General features: G+C 40.1%; 1 protein-coding gene across 4 annotated transcripts in view; it reads left to right on the forward strand.

Moving 5' to 3' along the window:
* LOC110499936 (anoctamin-1) overlaps window positions 1-19032 on the forward strand; it is a 105036-nt gene that overhangs the window by 34347 nt on the left and 51657 nt on the right. For 2 of the 4 annotated variants that reach the window (XM_036959178.2, XM_036959213.2), the window contains exons 1-4: window positions 4112-4384; window positions 10365-10712; window positions 14166-14264; window positions 16257-16408. In XM_036959178.2, coding sequence (XP_036815073.1) covers window positions 4241-4384; window positions 10365-10712; window positions 14166-14264; window positions 16257-16408 — 743 coding nt within the window. In that variant the 5' untranslated portion in view covers window positions 4112-4240. Of the gene's footprint in view, window positions 1-4111; window positions 4385-10364; window positions 10713-14165; window positions 14265-16256; window positions 16409-19032 lie in introns of those variants that run through there. The other 2 variants (XM_090212660.1, XM_090212668.1) reach the window with 1 other exon arrangement.

Below are 19032 nucleotides of genomic sequence, written 5' to 3' on the forward strand. Positions count from 1 at the left end.
TCGCGTCCTTATCCAATTCCGATGTGCATATTGAAGATATTGGAAGAACTGTCCGCATTTACTTTTCATCAGCCTACAAGAGTAGGCCTAACAAACAGCAAAAGCACTAGCCTATGTCAATCTACTATCTCCCATAGTACAAAAGTTGACCTATTCTATTCTGTGTGAGAAATAAATATTCCAGACATAGTCTGGGATAGTTGTGGGATGCAATTGATCCTAAATGAATAAAAGCACTAGCATCAAAAAACATTTTTTATGCAATGTGGCTGACGCAACAGATCAGAACTTTTAGCTTGAAATATGTTGATAAACTATTAGGCTATTTATTCACATTATAAGCGCAGCAATGCACTCATGGTAGTAGGCTATAAGCCCGAATGTTCCATTAGTGGAAAACACCATTATCAAAAGTGACCGCAAGTGCGATTATGCATGTAATGCTTTTATTATAAAGGTGCACTTGAAACTCATGCGCTGCTTATATGCGCCAGTTAGGCTCTACACCCCTTGTAAAGTTCATCAGCAAGTGTATAGGAGATGTTGTACCCACTGTGACTTGTAAAACCTACCCAAACCAGAAACCGTGGATAGATGGCAGCATTCGCGCAAAACTGAGAGCGCAAAGCACCTCAATTTAACCATGGCAAGGTAATTGGGAATATGGCCAAATACAAACAGTGTAGTTATTCCCTCCGTAAACCAATCAAACAGGCAAAACATCAGTACAGAGACAAAGTGCAATGCAATGGCTCAGACACAAGACGTGGCAGGGTCTACAGACAATCACAGATTACAAAGGGAAAACCAGACACCAACGTCTTGCTTCCGGACAAGCTAAACATTTGAGGATAACACAGTGCCACCGACAGGGCCTGCTACCAAGGACTGTGGGTGGCATGCCAGCCCAGACGGCATCCCTAACCAGACTCTAAAATATATATATTTTTGTTGGTTGCTTCATGATTCCATATGTGTTATTTCATAGTGTTGATGTCTTCATTATTATTCTACAATGTATTTAATAGTAAAAAATAAAGAAAAACCATTGAATGAGTAGGTGTGTGCAAACTGTCACATATATTTGTTATTTTCTTTGTTTTTGCGGACATGGGGAGGATTTTCGGTGTGGCGGGAGGGGGGGGGGGGGTAACTGACAATGAGCCCTGGTTGCTAGGGGGGTGGGAAGTGGTGAAAGACGTGGTGGGGCGGGAGTTGGGTGGTTGGATGGAGACATGTTGGATGGGTGGGGTTGGGGGAATGAGGTGGAGGGTTGGGGGTGGAGGCTCACTACTTTTTGTTTATTTTCCTTTGCGTACTATGTTTATTGTTACAGTACGTTTTGATTCTTTAATATGATCATAATGATCAATACTTTATGTTTACAGTGCCTTCAGAAAGTGTTCTTACCCCTTTTGACTTATTCCATATTTTGTTGTGTTACAGCCTGAAATCAAAATAGATTAAATCTATTTTTACCCTCACCCATCTACACACAATAGCCCATAATGACAAAGTGAAAACATGTTTTTAGAATGTTTGCAAATGTATTGAAAATGGAATACAGATATATCTTGTTAACATAAGTATTCACACCCCTGAGTAAATACATGTTATAATCAATCACCTTTGACAGCTGTGAGTCTTTCTGGATACGTCTCTAAGAGCTTTGCAGAGCTGGATTGTACAATATTTGCACATTATTATTTTTTAACTTCTTCAAGCTTTGTGAAATTGGTTGTTGATCATTGCTAGACAACCATTTTCAAGTGTTGCCATAGATTTTCAAGCTGATTTGAATCTAAACTGTAACTATGCCACTCAGGAACATTCAATGTCATCTTGGTAAGCAACTCCAGTGTGTATTTGGCTTTGTGTTTTAGATTATTGTCCTGCTGAAAGGTGAATTTGTCTCCCGGGGGTCTGTTGGAAAGCAGACTGAAGCAGGTTTTCCTCTAGGATTTTGCCTGTGCTTAGCTCTGTTCCATTTCTTTGCATCCTAAAAAAAACTCCCTTGTCCTTGCCGATGACAATCATACCCATAACATACCCATAACATGATGCAGTATTGTGGAGTAACTACAATGTTGTTGATCCATACTCAGTTTTCTCCTATCACAGCCATTAAACTGTGTAACTTTTAAAGTCACCATTGGCCTCATGGTGAATTCCCTGTGTGGTTTCCTTCGTCTCCGGCAACTTAGTTAGGAAAGATGCCTGCATCTTTGTAGTGACTGGGTGTATTAATACACCATCCAAAGTGTAATTAATGACTTAACCATGTTCAAAGGAATGTTCAATGTCTGCTTTTAAAAAAAAATGAATCTACCAGTACGTGCCCTTCTCTGTGTGGCATTAGAAAACCTCCCTGGTCTTGTGGTTGAATCTGTGTTTGAAATTCATTGCTCGACTGAGGGACCTTATAGATATTTGGTCTGTAAGTGTGGGGTATAGAGATGAGGTAGTCATACAAAAATCATGTTGGACACTATTATTGCACACAGAGTCAGTCCATGAAACTTATTATTTGACTTGTTAGGCAGATTTTTACTCCTGAACTTATTTAGGCTTGCCATAACAAAGGGGTCGAATACTTTTTGACTCAAGATATTTCAGCTTTTCATGCTTTGTTAATTTATACAAGTTTTTAAAAACATTGTAGTTCACATGGCTGAAAACCTTGGGATAAGACAAAATGCCTTCGGTTGCCTTGGGTTCTTGAGAGTAAGCCTTCTACTAGCTAGCTACCAGATGCGCAGCAACTTAAGTACTTTGGACTGGGTTTAAGAACTCTGAGATTAGGCTGAAAAATATGTTAGCATTGACAGAAATGCTACAAAAAGTTAGCGCAACGCTGATTCTCTATGGGCACATGAGAGCGATAAATTATACATTTAATCAAAACTGTTCTACCTACAAACGTATTCAGTCCGACAAATGGTAAGTCCAATGGTCACCGTATGGATGCTATAATCTCGTTTTAATCATACGCCAAGAATTTGAGCTAGGTGGTTGCAAGACATTTTTTCCTAACGAAAAATCCTGTATATGGTTCTTGGTACCAGCTGAACGTATCATGACCAGATGCAGGGAGTGTGTTGTGTTACTCCAATAAAGGAGTTATTGGAGTTAAACAATATGACACCATTGACATTGGTGTCATATTGGCTTAGATGTGATGGTAGGAAGATTTGAATTTATCATTGAGCATCAATCAACTCCTACTTATTGTGGGGGCCGTCCCCCCCACCTGTTGGAATTTACTTAAAATGTCACTTGATAACACAAGTGTAAGGATCTGGGTGTAGTGGGTGCGAAGTCAGGCACAGGAAGCAAAGAGTTCAGGGTAGTGCTATTTAATGCACAAAAGGCGAACATAAGCCACCCCACGAAAACACAGGGCGCACACAAAAACAAATGCCCCAAACACGGGGACTAAAACAGTCCAGCAAAAAGATTTTTCCACAAACAGGAAAACACGTTAACTTCTAACGTGCACACTAGTCACACAAACAATCCTGCACAAAGAGCAGGCGGGCCGGCTGGCTAATAAAGACCAACTAATCACCAAATAGACAACAGGTGTAACCAATAAACAGACAAGGAGGGGGAGGAAAGAATCAGTGGCAGCTAGTAGGCCGGTGACGACGACCGCCGAGTGCCACCTGAACGGGAAGGGGAGCCACCTTCGGTAGGAGTCGTGACAACAAGCACCAATTGACATTGTTAATCACTGTAATATTTTGTGTAGATGGTTCTATTACTCTAACTGATCTTGTGAATATACACAGCATTAGAAGTGTTTAATCCCCCTTGTTCAACAGCGCGTATCCAGTGCCACATCTGAAGTGGTACACCTTCGCTGTGTTGCGATGACACAATCTCTCACTGAGGGCCCTCTCAGGGGAATGTTTGTATTGGTTGGGCCAATGTTTACATTCTAATGAAATGTAACGCAGCTTAACCTTGACCTCGGAATGACTAGCAGACCCAGAAGAAGATGGGAATATCTCTTATACCTATGATATGTAATGAGAGATTGGGAAATGAGAGGGCACCTTGTCGCATTCAGATCAAGTCTAATATTAGCTACTTGGCATCTCAGACTCTCAGACTCTTCTCAAGTAACAAGTACTAGGTCTTGTAGCAGGGAGACTTTGGGCTTGGTTCAACGCTGTGGACGGTGACAGAGAGAGCGGGAGAGAGAAAGAGAGAAAGAGCTGTGTTTGATAGCAGTAGTATGTGGCAGCACTCGCCTAGTGATGGGAAGATGGCTGGAGAAACACCAGAGAGCTCAGGGACTTCACTGCTTCATGACGCAGAGGCTACACCTAGGAAGCCCAGGCACTTCTTAAAGGATGTAATTTTTCATGGCAAATTTCAAGTGAGTAGAATGACAAAGATACAGTATGTATGAATTTACATAATGTGTTTACATACTAGGAGACTGAGACTAACTATCTCAGGGGGAAATCTTCATCACATAACAGTTTGCTATATGTTTTTATAGTAAAGATAGGTTTGGCAGTTATTTCACTTGCTTAGCCTTTTGATTTGATTGATTTGTTGGAAAATAATAGGTGAAAGTCAGAATTGTGTTTGTTTAGTGTAAATGTAGTTGAAAAACCTACTTACTCATCAAGTGGGTTGAGTAATAGCCTGAATATGTTTTTCAACTGCATTTACACTATTTTGCCTATTGTTAATCCATTCTTTATAACTTTTTTGTAAGGTTTTTATCTCAATATAGTTGAGAAATGGCTTGACCTGGTTTGGCAGTTTGTAGAGAGATAATTATCATGTAGGCTAATTACAGAACAAGGATCTACTGTAGACATCTGACACGTTGTACTGTCTTGTTCCCAGGCGTGGAGTTAGACTCAGCACAGAGGGGACGGGGCGTTCTCGAGGGGCCCGTCTGACCAAATGAATTGCTGATCGGGCCTATCATAAATGCAAATTGTAAATTAGGATGTTAGGCAGTCAGCCGCTAAAAATAAATGTGACCAGTCATGCTCATCAGTCTATAGGGAATCAAATCGGCTTGTGTGTATTTTCATACAGAGCCCAGTTTGAGCGGAATATCACGTGTTGCGCAGTGACAGATCACTCTCACAGCACATCAAATCAAATCAAATTTTATTTGTCACATAATTTGTCACACACCGAAAACAACAGGTGTAGACTTTACCATGAAATGCTTACTTACAAACACAACACCAACAATGCAGTTCAAGAAAGAAAGTTATAAAATAAACTAAAGTAAAAAAAATATATAAAAAGTAGAACAATAAAATAACAGTACCGAGGTTATATACAGGGGGTACCGGTACCGAGTTAATGTGCGGGGGTACAGGTTAGTCGAGGTAATTTGTACATGTAGGTAGGGGTAAAGTGACTATGCATAGATAATAAACAGCAAGTAGCAGCAGTGTAAAAACAAATGTCAATGTAAATAGTCCAGGTGGCCATTTTGATTAATTTTTCAGCAGTCTTGTGGCTTGGGGTAGAAGCTGACCTTTTATGGCTAGGGGTTCCGCTAGCGGAACGTTTCGATAACATCCAGTGAAATGGCATAGCGCGAAATTCAAAAATAATATTTGAAAAATTTAACTTTCATACATTCACAAGTGCAAAACACCAAATTAAAGCTTAACTTCTTGCTAATCTAGCCACTGTGTCAGTTTTCAAAAAGGCTTTACGGCGAAAGCAAACCATGCTATTATCTGAGGACAGCACACGATCAAACAAACACATTACAATCATAATTCAACCTGCCAGGCGCGACACAAAACTCAGAAATAACGATATAATTCATGCCTTACCTTTGAAGATCTTCTTCTGTTGGCACTCCAATATGTCCCATAAACATCATAAATGGTCATTTTGTTCGATAAATTCCGCCGTTATAGCTCCAAAATGTATTTGGTGCGTTTGACTCAGTTCCAAACACCAGTTCCAACTCAAGCAACATGACTACAAAATATCTAATAAGTTACCTGTAATCTTGATCCAAACATTTCAAACAACTTTCCTAATACAACTTTCGGTATTTTTTAGCGTAAATAATAGATACAATTTAAGATGGGATAAACTGCCTTCAATAGCGGATAAAAACAAAGTGGAGCGAGCTTTCAAATCGCCCCAACCACAACAGTATACTAGACTCGACCCTCGTTCTGAACAGCCCTACTTCTTCATTTCTCAAAGGAAAAACATCAACCAATTTCTAAAGACTGTTGACATCCAGTGGAAGCGATAGGAACTGCAAGCAAGTGCCTTAGAAATCTAGATCCACATAGAAACCTCATTGAAAACACTGTCACCTCAAAAAAAAAAAATCCTGGATGGTTTGCCCTCTGGGTTTTCCCTGCCAAATAAGTTATGTTATTATCACAGACATCGTTTTAACAGTTTTAGAAACTTTAGAGGGTTTTCTATCGAAATCTACCAATTATATGCATATCCTATCTTCTGGGCCTGAGTAGCAGGCAGTTTACTTTGGGCGTGCTTTTCATCCGGACGTGAAAATACCACCCCCTATTCCTAAGAGGTTTTAAGGAGCCTTTTGGACCTAGACTTGGCGCTCCGGTACCGCTTTCCATGCGATAACAGAGAGAACAGTTTATGACTTGGGTGACTGGAGTCTTTGACCATTTTTGGGGCCTTCCTCTGACACAGCCTAGTTTATAGGCTCTGGATAGCAGGAAGCTTGATCCCAGTGATGTACTGGGCGATACACACTATCTTCGGTAGCACCTTACAGTCAGATGCCGAGCAGTTGTCATGGTTGCCATGGTTGCCATGGTGAGGCTGTAAAACCTTTTGAAGATCTGGGGACCCATGACAAATATTTTCAGTCTCCTGAGGGGGAAAGTGTCAGGTCTCTGACCTCCTCCCTATAGGCTGTCTCATCATTGCCGGTGATCAGGCCTACCACTGTTGTGTTGTCAGCAAACTTCATGATGGTGTTGGAGTCGTGCTTGGCCACGCAGTCGTGGATGAACAGGAAGTACAGAAGCGGACTAAGAACGCACCCCTGACGGGTCCCCGTGTTGAGGGTCAAACATGTGTTCTGATAAGCCCACTCATTGCGCAACATTTCTACATGCAACAGATATCCACTGTTAAAAAGAGGCTATTTATTTCTCAACTCCTCTTAATATTAAGCAACTGCCATTTGAGTGCAGGCATATGGTAGGCTATCATCAGCTACCTTGCAGTCTGAACAGGAGGCAGTCTGCATGTTGAAAACATATACTGTAGGCCTACTTAATAGTTTGAAACCTGGAAGTTTTACTTCATAGCCTATTACAAGGAAAAAGGGTACATTAAGCCCCCTTGTTTTTAGGAAACCATACACAAAATCTATTATTTTACCAAATATTTAGGCAGAGGTCATCATTTCATGGCAAATGTGAAGGAAGAAACCACATGGAAAAAGTGGTAAGCAGGTTAGGTCCCCAAAAATAATTTTCACCAAGTCAAGAACATTTATTGTGTTAGAGGTTTCGTGATGCTTGTATCTAAACCAAAGTAGAACATTTTAATATTGTTCTATACGTCCGTTGGAGTATCTATAACCTTCAATATGAGGTCCTAAACCTAGCATGAAAGTGCATCCTTGTAGCTGTGTGGGCTAATATAGTCAGAATGTTTGCCTTGGGGTAAGTTGAGCCAATGACCACGGAGTAAGTTGAGCCAATGGTTGAGCCAATGACCACGGAGTAAGTTGAGCCAATGGTTGAGCCAATGACCACGGAGTAAGTTGAGCCAATAGTTGAGCCAATGTCAAGTTGTACATATTGAAGTGTTTTCTTCCCAGGCGTAATGCAAGCCATTATCACTGGGATATTTTAGTGTTTGTTAGGTGTTTAGCATATGTTAAAAGATGCTTAAAATTATTAAAAAACAAAACTGTAATATTTACATGACTTCTGATTATTTCCAGGGACACACAACATCCTGAAATATACACTTGGTGGACAAAACATTAGGAACACCTGCTCTTTCAATGACATAGACTGACCAGGTGAAAGCTTTAATCCCTTATTGATGTTACTTGTTTAAATCCACTTCAATCTGTGTAGATGAAGGAGAGGATAGATGTTAATTAAAGAAGGATTTTTAAGCCTTGAGACAATTGAGGCATGGATTGTGTATTTGTACCATTCAGAGAGTGAATGGGCAAGACAAAATATTTAAGTGCCTTTGAATGGGGTATGGCAGTAGGTGCCAAGCACAGCCGTTTGAGTGTGTTAAGAACTGCAACCCTGCTGGGTTTTTCATGCCCAACAGTTTCCGTGTGTATCAAGAATCGTCCACCACCCAAAGGACATCCAGCCAACTTGAAACAGTGGGAAGCATTGGAGTCAACATGGGCCAGCATCCCTGTGGAATGCTTTCAACACCTTGTAGAGTCCATGCCCTGACGACTTGAGGCTGTTCTGAGGGCAAATGGGGGTGCAACGCAATATGAGGAAGGTGTTCCTAATATTTTCTACTCTCAGTGTATCAAATAAACAACATTTGGTCACATCCATGTGTTTATCAGATGTTATTGCGGGTGTAGCGAAATGCTTGTGAAAAAAATACGTTTCCTAAGAGCTAGAAGCGAGGCAGCCCTCTCTGTCGCTGCCATTTTTTATTTTTTGTGTAATGTCTTTGTTGAAAGAATACTATATTTCCCTTGACGGATTGATACTGAATGTCTCAACTTACTCCACTCTCCCCATAACCTTACATAACCCACATCAGTAGTGAGTGCCTCCTAAAATCTTCCCAGTCAGTGTTACAAATGGAACAGTGTCTTAGATTTTCATCATTTATTTGACCTTTATTTAACGAGGCAAGTCTGTTGGCTCTAACACTGAGATGCCATGCCTTAGACCGCTGCGCAACTCGGGAGCATGTGAGGTAGAGTATGGAATTGGGTGGAATTGTCAAATTAGGTCATTGAATTAAGTGATTGTATTAATGTGGGGCGGGCCACAATGATTAAAAATAGAAAATCAGTTGGGTCAGTCAGTGCTATCAAAATAGTCTGCAGGATTATTGGACAATATTATTACAGCTGATAAGTCATCAAACCAATCCAGATCGCTAAAGATCACAGTCAGTCAGCCTTGCTCACCCAAACACAAGAAACACCCACATGTCTGCACACACACAGGCAATCATCAATCGTTTTGGCACTCTGACCTGAAATAAGCTACTGTAGTTCAGGAAGGCCTTAACAATGCTCCATGTAACTGCCAGTTAGGTAAATAATACTGTATGTTGATAGCATTTATATGCAGTTCTTCATCAGCCTATAACACTTCAAATCAAATATTTCTTTCTATAACTTCATAGGTGATGTTCCAGAGATAACCCTGTTAGATGTATCTAATGATAATCGTGACTATTGGACCACCAGGTCAGGAATAAGCAAAGAGTTTTGGTCACACAAACATTAATGGTCAAACAAGCTTGGATTTCAGCATTTGTTATATCCCTCTGAAAACCTGCCATATACTGTACATATCCAAGTGAAACCGGATCAACCATGAGTATGTCATGCATGTTGTTATAATCATGACACAAATATCCAAGTGGATATATAGGAATTTTGATTATTTGTGTAAAAAAATGTAAATGTTATAATGGCCATATAAGACGCCTTCTTTTAAACAAACCACAGTATAAGATTGCAATTCTATGTGAAGAAGAACTTTCTCTCAATAGTTTAATATTTTCTGGTTTGTAGGGAAACAGTAGATGAGAAATCTGGCATATTACACTATTGTCAAAATCCTACATTTATTTTTTCAATATTTTATTCTCCATTTGTTCTCTGATTGTTATGATTATAAAATATATTTCGACCTTCTCTGCTGTGTTATATGTTCAGGAAAATCCTATTGAATTTTGTTGACTAATAGATTTTAGCACTATAACTATAGACACCTTTCATATAAATGAATGATATATCATAAAACATAGCAGCAGGAATATTTGTTTAATTGTTTGTACACACACAGAGTAGCAACACAAGCCTTTTTTTGGATATAAAAAATGTTAAATACATGTTTTTAAGTGAATAGTTAACCAAATAATTACCAATATTGCTTGCCTTGCAAATCAGCATTCGGGTTCTAAGTCACTGAGAGTGATCACTTCAACTCAATTCCTTATCAGCCCTATTGGGACTAGCTTGACTCCACCTTGACCCCTGTAGTCTAAATGGCTCATTAACCATGCTGTGCCTCTCACGACAAATGGCAAAAGCTGCACAGCACACACACATACACACGTGCACATGATCCAGCTAGGCATCTAGCCCAAGCAGCCCTCTAATGCACAGCCCTCCCCTCTCTCCCCAGCTCCTAAACTGCCTGACACCTGAGGAGAACACAGGATGTCAGCATGGCCTGTACTTTCAGGACGGAGAGAGGCGGGTGGACTACATCCTCACCTACCACATCAAAAAGCCCAGCAGCTCGCGCTCCAACCGACAGTCCTCCCGCTTCACTGACAACGCCTTTACACGGAGCCTCCGCCGTGGGACAGCCAGGCTGGGACGAGCGCCACCCCCTCAGCCCAGAGGTGACCCGGAGGTGGCCTCCCAAGACCACAGCATGGACTACCACGTGGACGACAAGCGCCTCCACCGGGAGGAGTTTGAGGGCAACCTGAGGGATATGGGCATTGAGCTGGAGAAGGATGAGGATGTGAGTTGCTTCTCTACGGCTTCTCTGTTCTGTTCTTTTTGACCAAACACACGATATTATCAGCAATGTCCAGGTCTAGCGTTAGCTATGAGTTAGCTTAGGGCAGAGAGGGGAGTGTATTCCACACAACACAACACCGCTGCACCTCTACAGTCTTTGTTTTCCAGCTGGCTGGTGGATCAGGGGTATTTTTGTCTTTGGGCTTAGGTCAGCCAGTTTGCCTTGAGCCCCCACCATGTAACAGTATACAAAAGATACATTGTACTTTGGTACAGCACCAGCTGAAACCGGCCTATAGAGGGCTAGCAGGACTTGCAGCAGTAACCAGGGTAACTGGGGTAACCCGGGGTAACCTTTTAACCTGCCTGGCTACTGTCATTGGTTTGTTTGTTTGTTGGATTTACAGTGCCTTGCAATAGTTTTCAACCCCCTTGACGTTTTTCATATTTTGTTGCATTACAACCTGTGATTAAAATATATTTTTATTTGGATTTCATGTAATTGACATACACAAAATAGTCCAAATTGGTGAAGTGAAATAAAAAAAAAATAACTTGTTTCAATTTTTTTATTTTTTATCAATCAATGGAAAAGTGGTGTGTGCATATGTATTCACCCCCTTTGCTATGAAGCCCCTAAATAAGATCTAATAGGAAAAATGCCAAGGGGGTGAGTACTTTCGCAAGCCACTGTAATTTGGTCCAATTTGGGTCCTGAGGAAAAACCATTTGTGAACCATTGGTTTAGACTCTAGAGACGACCCTTCAAAGTAGGAGGATACATATGCAAATAAAAACTGACTGGTCCTTGGTTACAATAATCAAATCAGATTGTGATGTCATGATCTAGGCCAAAATCTCCATCCCACCTGAACAGGCTGGGAATTCCAGGATTTTTTTTCAAACAGCTCTTACACAAAATGGGCATTATCCAAATGTTCACAGTTTTAGTGTCATTTTGACCTCATAGTGTGAAAATATCATAAAAAAAATGTAAAATCTCGTTTTTAACTGCACTGCCCCTTTAAACATTACATAATTAGTATCAGTGTTATGCTTTATTTTTCTTGTTCAAAGCCAATGCATTTTGAATTCAAAATCACTGATCAGGATCAAAAGAAAATATATTTTTTAAGTATGGCAGCCGTTGAATCAACTTGTTGGATTAGATGTCATGAGAGTGAATGAATAAAGGAAACCCCTGTGTAGTTCTAGTAGTAGTCTTGTGGTGCGTTGACCGACAGTAACCTGTCATGGACAGGACCTGAGGATGTCATGAGGGTGAAGTCCAGTAATATGAGACTAAGTCGGTCCAAGTGCTGAGGATGGCAAGATGACAGCTGCCATGGTAGATCTCTTTACCAAGTCAGGGACAGACAGGGCAGGGCTCTGTGGAAGGATCACACCATGCACAGACACACACAAACACACATCCACACACAAGCACAATCATACACACAGCGCCAGGCAACTAATGTGTGGCAATGCCAGCTGGAAGATCACTCAGAATACCTTGACTGTACTCTTTAAGAGCAGTACAAACTCTGAGAAAGAGAGATATAAATTACGTCATATGTCTAGTATTTTTGTGGACTTTTGTTACAAGGCAGTGCGAGATTTGGTTCTGGGTGCCATTCACTCACTGTGTTATAAATCATCTTGGTATAATTTTCCATTTTGTCCCGAAATTGCATTCAAGCCATCATTCTATTACCAAAGTGTTTCCCATGTGGTTATCGTGTCAGACTGTTCACCGTGGAGGAAGACATACAGAATAATCTCTGTCTTATGATCTTAGCGGAGAGAGTGGAGTAATGTTTAGGTATTTTATCATTTCCTCTCATCGTCTGTCCATTGTGGAGTTAGTTGATTAAAATAGGCGCCCTAAGTATTATAGATCATTAAAGTGCTGTTGACTATACTAATCTGTCTATAGAGGACATTTAAGTGGGAGTAATTCACATCTGTATCTAATAGAGGGAGGGACACTGGGACGGGACTGAAGTGGGAAGGAAGGAAGCAGAGGTGGTGATGGGATGTGGATGAGTGTCAATGTTTGGGATTCAAACAGTGATGTGATTAATACAAAATTCTGCTAGGAAACCCATATGAACTAACCTTGACCCTCTATGTTTCTAGAACATTCTAGTTGTCTCTGATTCTCAAACCAGAATGCAATGTGATGTCTGACAGTGCGAGACTACATTCTAGTTGGGCTCTGTGTGTTTTACAATGTGATGGTGGGAACAGGATACATGATACAGTCTCACAAACGAGCTGCTGCATTCCTAAATCACTTCTGATTAAATGCTGCTCTGAGTACTCAAACTGATTCAGCCTATAGATAGCACTGACACCACCGCGTCCTGAGTTGTTGAAAATGTCACTCCTAATGTTTCAGACATGGTGACATTTGTCGCTTGACATACAGTACACAGCACAGAGGCATGTCAAGTCCAAGGTACTTTTATAAGATGTTATGCAAAGACTGATGATCTGTATCAACAACAAACATGATGCTGGCTGATAGATGATAGAAAGTGACAAAGGCTGTTAAGACAGTCGGTTGTTCAAGGGATTGAGATGAAAGTTAGAGACTGTGTTTTGTTTAAGATTCTGCGTCCCTTGTTACTAATGATGCTTGTCTTAGCTCTATTGAAGACAATACAAACTGAGATAGCCTGTAACAGGTGGTTGTTTAGAATTTGAGATCAAGTTAGAGGCCATCCCCTGCTAGCCATGCTTGTCTTCTCACAGGAGGAGCTGCAGATTGGAACAGATGCTCTGTGCTGTACCATGTCAGTGGGTGAATGAGCATCTCAGTAACCACTGATTCCATGTAAATGATATCATGGGGGTCATATCTGGGTAACTGGGTGACAGCAGCATCAAAGCCTTCACAGTGAATCCCTCCTGTGTTGATGTTGTTCAACATACAGTACTGTGGAATACTATTTGTGTCGGTACTAGTTTGAACATTTTTGTCATTGTCCTGGGTTCAAATGCTTACGTTATCATTGTAATGATGATGACGTGTTTCTATAGAAGGGTAGCTGATTCTTCTCATGATTTCCCATGGTGTCTCTTTGTCTCTGTGCCATACAGTAAGTAGCCTTCAGTTCCCAGACATTGTTTTGATTGAACTGACTATAGAAGAGGGATTTGTTTGGAGACCGTTGTTTAACCAACTGTCATCCAGATGAATGTATTGCTTTCCTTAAAGACAAGAGATAAACACATGCATTTCTTTCATTCTTTTAGTTTGTTGCCTTTATACATACCTCTAATGTTGATGCTGTCATGTCATATACTGTTGTTGGTCTAGCATAAAAAGGGACATTATAGCCAAAGGGTTGGGCATTCAGTACTTGCCAACCAAACCTTAAACTTCCATTTTATTGTTAAAAAAATGAAGTTTATTTCATGAAATGAATTGTTTTTTTGTTTATTTCAGACTAAAACTCCAGGTGTGGGCTTTGTGAAGATTCATGCTCCATGGCATGTGCTCTGTCGAGAGGCAGAGTTTATGAAGCTCAAGATGCCCACGAAAAAAGTAAGTTAACTGTTGAATGATATGTAACGGTTACAAGCTTCTCCAATGAGCTTTGAGAGGGAGGTGAGAACCAGAGGAAACAAGGACAAAGGAAGCAAGGACAGAGGAAGCAAGGACAGAGGAAACAAGGACAGAGGAATCAAGGTTTTGACAGCTAGTGACGTTTTCAGACACAGACACGTTTTCAGACACAGACACGTTTTCAGCCATTCTCATTCTCTCTGACCTGTTTGTGCCCTGGTTAACCTCCTGGGCACAAACATCTATAACACGTATGGAATCATGTAGTAGACCTGAATGTATATCTATATATTGTAGGTACACTATATATACAAAAGGTTTTGGACACCCCTTCAAATGAGTGGATTCAAATCAAATCAAAGTTTATTTGTCACGTGCGCCGAATACAACAGGTGTAGGTAGACCTTACAGTGAAATGCTTATTTACAGGCTCAAACCAATAGTGCAAAAAAAGGTATTAGGTGAACAATAGGTAAGTAAAGAAATTAAAACAACAGTAAAATAACAGTGAAAAATAACAGTAGCGAGGCTATAAAAGTAGTGAGGCTACATACAGGCATCGATTAGTCAGGCTGATTGAGGTAGTATGTACATGTAGATATGGTTAAAGTGACTATGCATATATGATGAACAGAGAGTAGCAGTAGAGTAAAAGAGGGGTTGGCGGGTTGTGGGTGGCGGGATACAATGCAGATAGCCTGGTTAGCCAATGTGCGGAAGCACTGGTTGGTCGGGCCAATTGAGGTAGTATGTACATATGTACATGAATGTATAGTTAACGTGACTGCGCATATATGATGAACAGAGAATAGCAGCAGCGTAAAAGAGGGGGGAGGCACACAATGAAAATAGTCCAGGTAGCCATTTGATTACCTGTTCAGGAGTCTTATGGATTGGGGGTAAAAACTGTTGAGAAGCCTTCCGGTACCGCTTGCCATGCGGTAGTAGAGAGAACAGCCTATGACTGGGGTGGCTGTGGTCTTTGACAATTTGTAGGGCCTTCCTCTGACACCGCCTGGTGTAGAGATCCTGGATGGCAGGCAGCTTAGCCATAGTGATGTACTGGGTCTTACGCACTACCCTCTGTAGTGCATTACGGAGGCCGAGAAATTGCCGTACCAGGCAGTGATGCAACCGGTCAGGATGATATTGTAGTTCTATAAACTGAAGGTATATCTAGATATTGTAGTTCTATAAACTGAAGGTATATCTAGATATTGTAGTTCTATAAACTGAAGGTATATCTAGATATTGTAGTTCTATAAACTGAAGGTATATCTAGATATTGTAGTTCTATAAACTGAAGGTATATCTTTATATTGTAGTTCTATAAACTGAAGGTATATCTAGATATTGTAGTTCTATAAACTGAAGGTATATCTAGATATTGTAGTTCTATAAACTGAAGGTATATCTTTATATTGTAGTTATATAAACTGAAGATATATCTAGATATTGTAGTTCTATAAACTGAAGGTATATCTTTATATTGTAGTTCTATAAACTGAAGGTATATCTAGATATTGTAGTTCTATAAACTGAAGGTATATCTAGATATTGTAGTTCTATAAACTGAAGGTATATCTAGATATTGTAGTTCTATAAACTGAAGGTATATCTAGATATTGTAGTTCTATAAACTGAAGGTATATCTAGATATTGTAGTTCTATAAACTGAAGGTATATATTTATATTGTAGTTCTATAAACTGAAGGTATATCTAGATATTGTAGTTCTATAAACTGAAGGTATATCTAGATATTGTAGTTCTATAAACTGAAGGTATATCTTTATATTGTAGTTATATAAACTGAAGATATATCTAGATATTGTAGTTCTATAAACTGAAGGTATATCTTTATATTGTAGTTCTATAAACTGAAGGTATATCTAGATATTGTAGTTCTATAAACTGAAGGTATATCTAGATATTGTAGTTCTATAAACTGAAGGTATATCTTTATATTGTAGGTATATGAAATGAAGCAGAGTACGGGTGTTGGGGCGAAGATCAACACATTGGTAAACAAAGTGACAGAACCTCTCTATCCCAACGTGGAGGATAACAGGACACACAATGTTAAGCATCTCTCCTACATGTTCTCCAGGGAAAAACAACACTTGTGAGTATATACTTTATGTCTTATGATAATATAGGGTATACAGGACTGCATAGACTGTATAAATGTACCTTAACATATTGACTTCAATTCCTTCTCCAAACCATCTTGGTTTCAAGGACATTTAATGCACTTTTATTGTACAATACCAGTAAAACATTTGGACACACCTACTCATTCAAGGCTTTTTCTTTATTTTTACTATATTCTACATTGTAGAATAATAGTGAAGACATCAAAACTATGAATTAACATATATAGAATCATGTAGTAACCAAAAAAGTGTTAAACAAATCAAAATAGATTTTAGATTTTAGATTCTTCAAAATAGCCACCCTTTGCCTTGATGACAGCTTTGCAAACTCTTGACATTCTCTCAAACAGCTTCACCTGGAATGCTTTTCCAGCAGTGTTGATGGAGTTCCCACATATGCTGAGCACTTGTTGGCTGCTTTTCCTTCACTCTGCGGTCCAAGTCATCCCAAACCATCTCAATTGGGTTGAGGTTGGGTGATTATGGTGGCCAGGTCATCCGATGCAGCACTCCATAACTCTCTTTCTTGGTCAAATAGCGCTTACGGGTGTGTTGGGTCATTGTCCTGTTGATAAACAATTGATAGTCCCACTAAGGGCATCGCTGCATAATGCTGTCGTAGCCATGCTGGTTAAGTGTGCCTTGAATTCTAAATAAATCACAGACAGTATCATCAGCAAAGCACCCCCACACCATCACACCTCCTCCTCCATGCTCACGGTGGCAACCACACATGCAGAGATCATCTGTTCACCTACTCCGCGTCTCACAAAGACACAGCGGTTTGAACCAATAATCTCAAATTTGGACTCATCAGACCAAAGTTCAGATTTCTGCTGGTCTAACGTCCGTTGCTCGTGTTTCTTTGCCCAAGCAAGTCTTTTCTTCTTATTGGTGTGCTTTAGTCGTGGTTTCTTTGTAGCAATACAACCATGAAGGCCTGATTCATGCTGTCTCCTCTGAACAGTTGATGTTGAGATGTGTCTGTTACTTGAACTCTGTGAAGCATTTATTTGGGCTGCAATCTGAGGTGCAGTTAACTCTAATGAACCTATCCTCTACAGCAGAGGTAACTCTGGGTCTTCATTTCCTGTGGTGGTCCTCATGAGAGCCAGTTTCATCATAGTGCTTGATGGTTTTTGCGACTGCACTTGAAGAAACGTTCAAAGTCCTTGACTAACCTTCATGTCTTAAAGTAATGGTGGACTGTCATTTCTCTTTGCTTATTTGAGCTGTTCTTGCCATAATATGAACTTGGTCTTTCACCAAATAGGGCTGTCTTCTGTATACCACACCTACCTTGTCACAACACAACTGATTGGTTCAAACGCATTAAGGAGGAAAGAAATTCCACAAATGAACTTTTAACAAGGCACTCCTGTTAATTGAAATGCATTCCAGGTGACTACCTCATGAAGCTGGTTGAGAGAATGCCAAGAGTGTGCAAAGCTGTCATCAAGGCAAAGGGTGGCTACTTTGAAGAATCTATAAACATTAAATATATTTGGGATTTGTTTAACACTTTTTTGGTTACTACATGATTCCATATGTGTTCTTTCATAGTTTTGATGTCTTCACTATTATTCTATAATGTAGAACGTAGTAAAAAATAAAGAAAAACCCTTGAATGAGTAGGTGTGTCCAAACCTTTGACTGGTATTATAAATGTCTAGTGATATATGATATGGCATGTGATATGGCATGTGGTGGCATATGCCTGTTCCTGTGGCATAAGCCCAAAATAGCTGAAGGCCTATATGTTGTTCTGAAGGATTATATGCATCCCTATATACAGTATGTCTTCCAATCACATATACAAAACTGTTCTCTGAAATTCCATTCCTGCTCCTATCCATCTTAGTTTACGGGAATTCAATGCACATAATCTAATTGACTACTGTAGTGGTGTACGGTATATTATGTGGCATGCCCGTTGACACCCATTGACAACAGAACAGAACAGTAGCTGAAGGTCTGAAGGTCTGATGGCTTGTACAACAACAGACTATCAATAATAACTGTGCAACAGTTTAGGGGATGTTAAACCTTTCCTTGAAAATACAGAGGGCCGAACTTGAACCCGTAATCGTGTGTAAAGTTTCCCTTAAAGACTTACATACCAGCTCACACTGCATGATCGAGCCCAGAAGCAGAAGTCAAATCATCTTGATGTTGTGTTTAATGTTATAAAAGAAAGGGCCTATCAGCTTTGAATCTTACTCAAACAGCACACGAAAGTATCTGTAAGGGCATGAGCTATAAACAGGGTTATTTCTGCCACAGTTCGTTTTGTTCGTTTATTTGGTGTGGAGATTGGATGGCCGTCTATTCTGAGCTATTGCCCTAACACTGGAAGCTATGCTATTCCAACCCTGCTATCTATTAATCTGGTCTGCTGTAACTATGCTTACCATAACAATCCCCCATGGGTTATCTATGACAGGTCTGTAAGACATTTAAGGACCTTTAGGCCCTCTGGTCTCTGGGCGGGTTAGCCTTTTGTCCCAGATCTGTTTGTGCTGCCAATTCCACACCACTTGACAGAGACCATTGGAGATGGCAAGACATCAGGAACTGATCTGGGACCAGGCTT

The sequence above is a fragment of the Oncorhynchus mykiss genome, chromosome 2 (assembly GCF_057628025.1).
Source record: "Oncorhynchus mykiss isolate SJ-2025 chromosome 2, ASM5762802v1, whole genome shotgun sequence".
Classification (NCBI taxonomy): domain Eukaryota; kingdom Metazoa; phylum Chordata; class Actinopteri; order Salmoniformes; family Salmonidae; genus Oncorhynchus; species Oncorhynchus mykiss.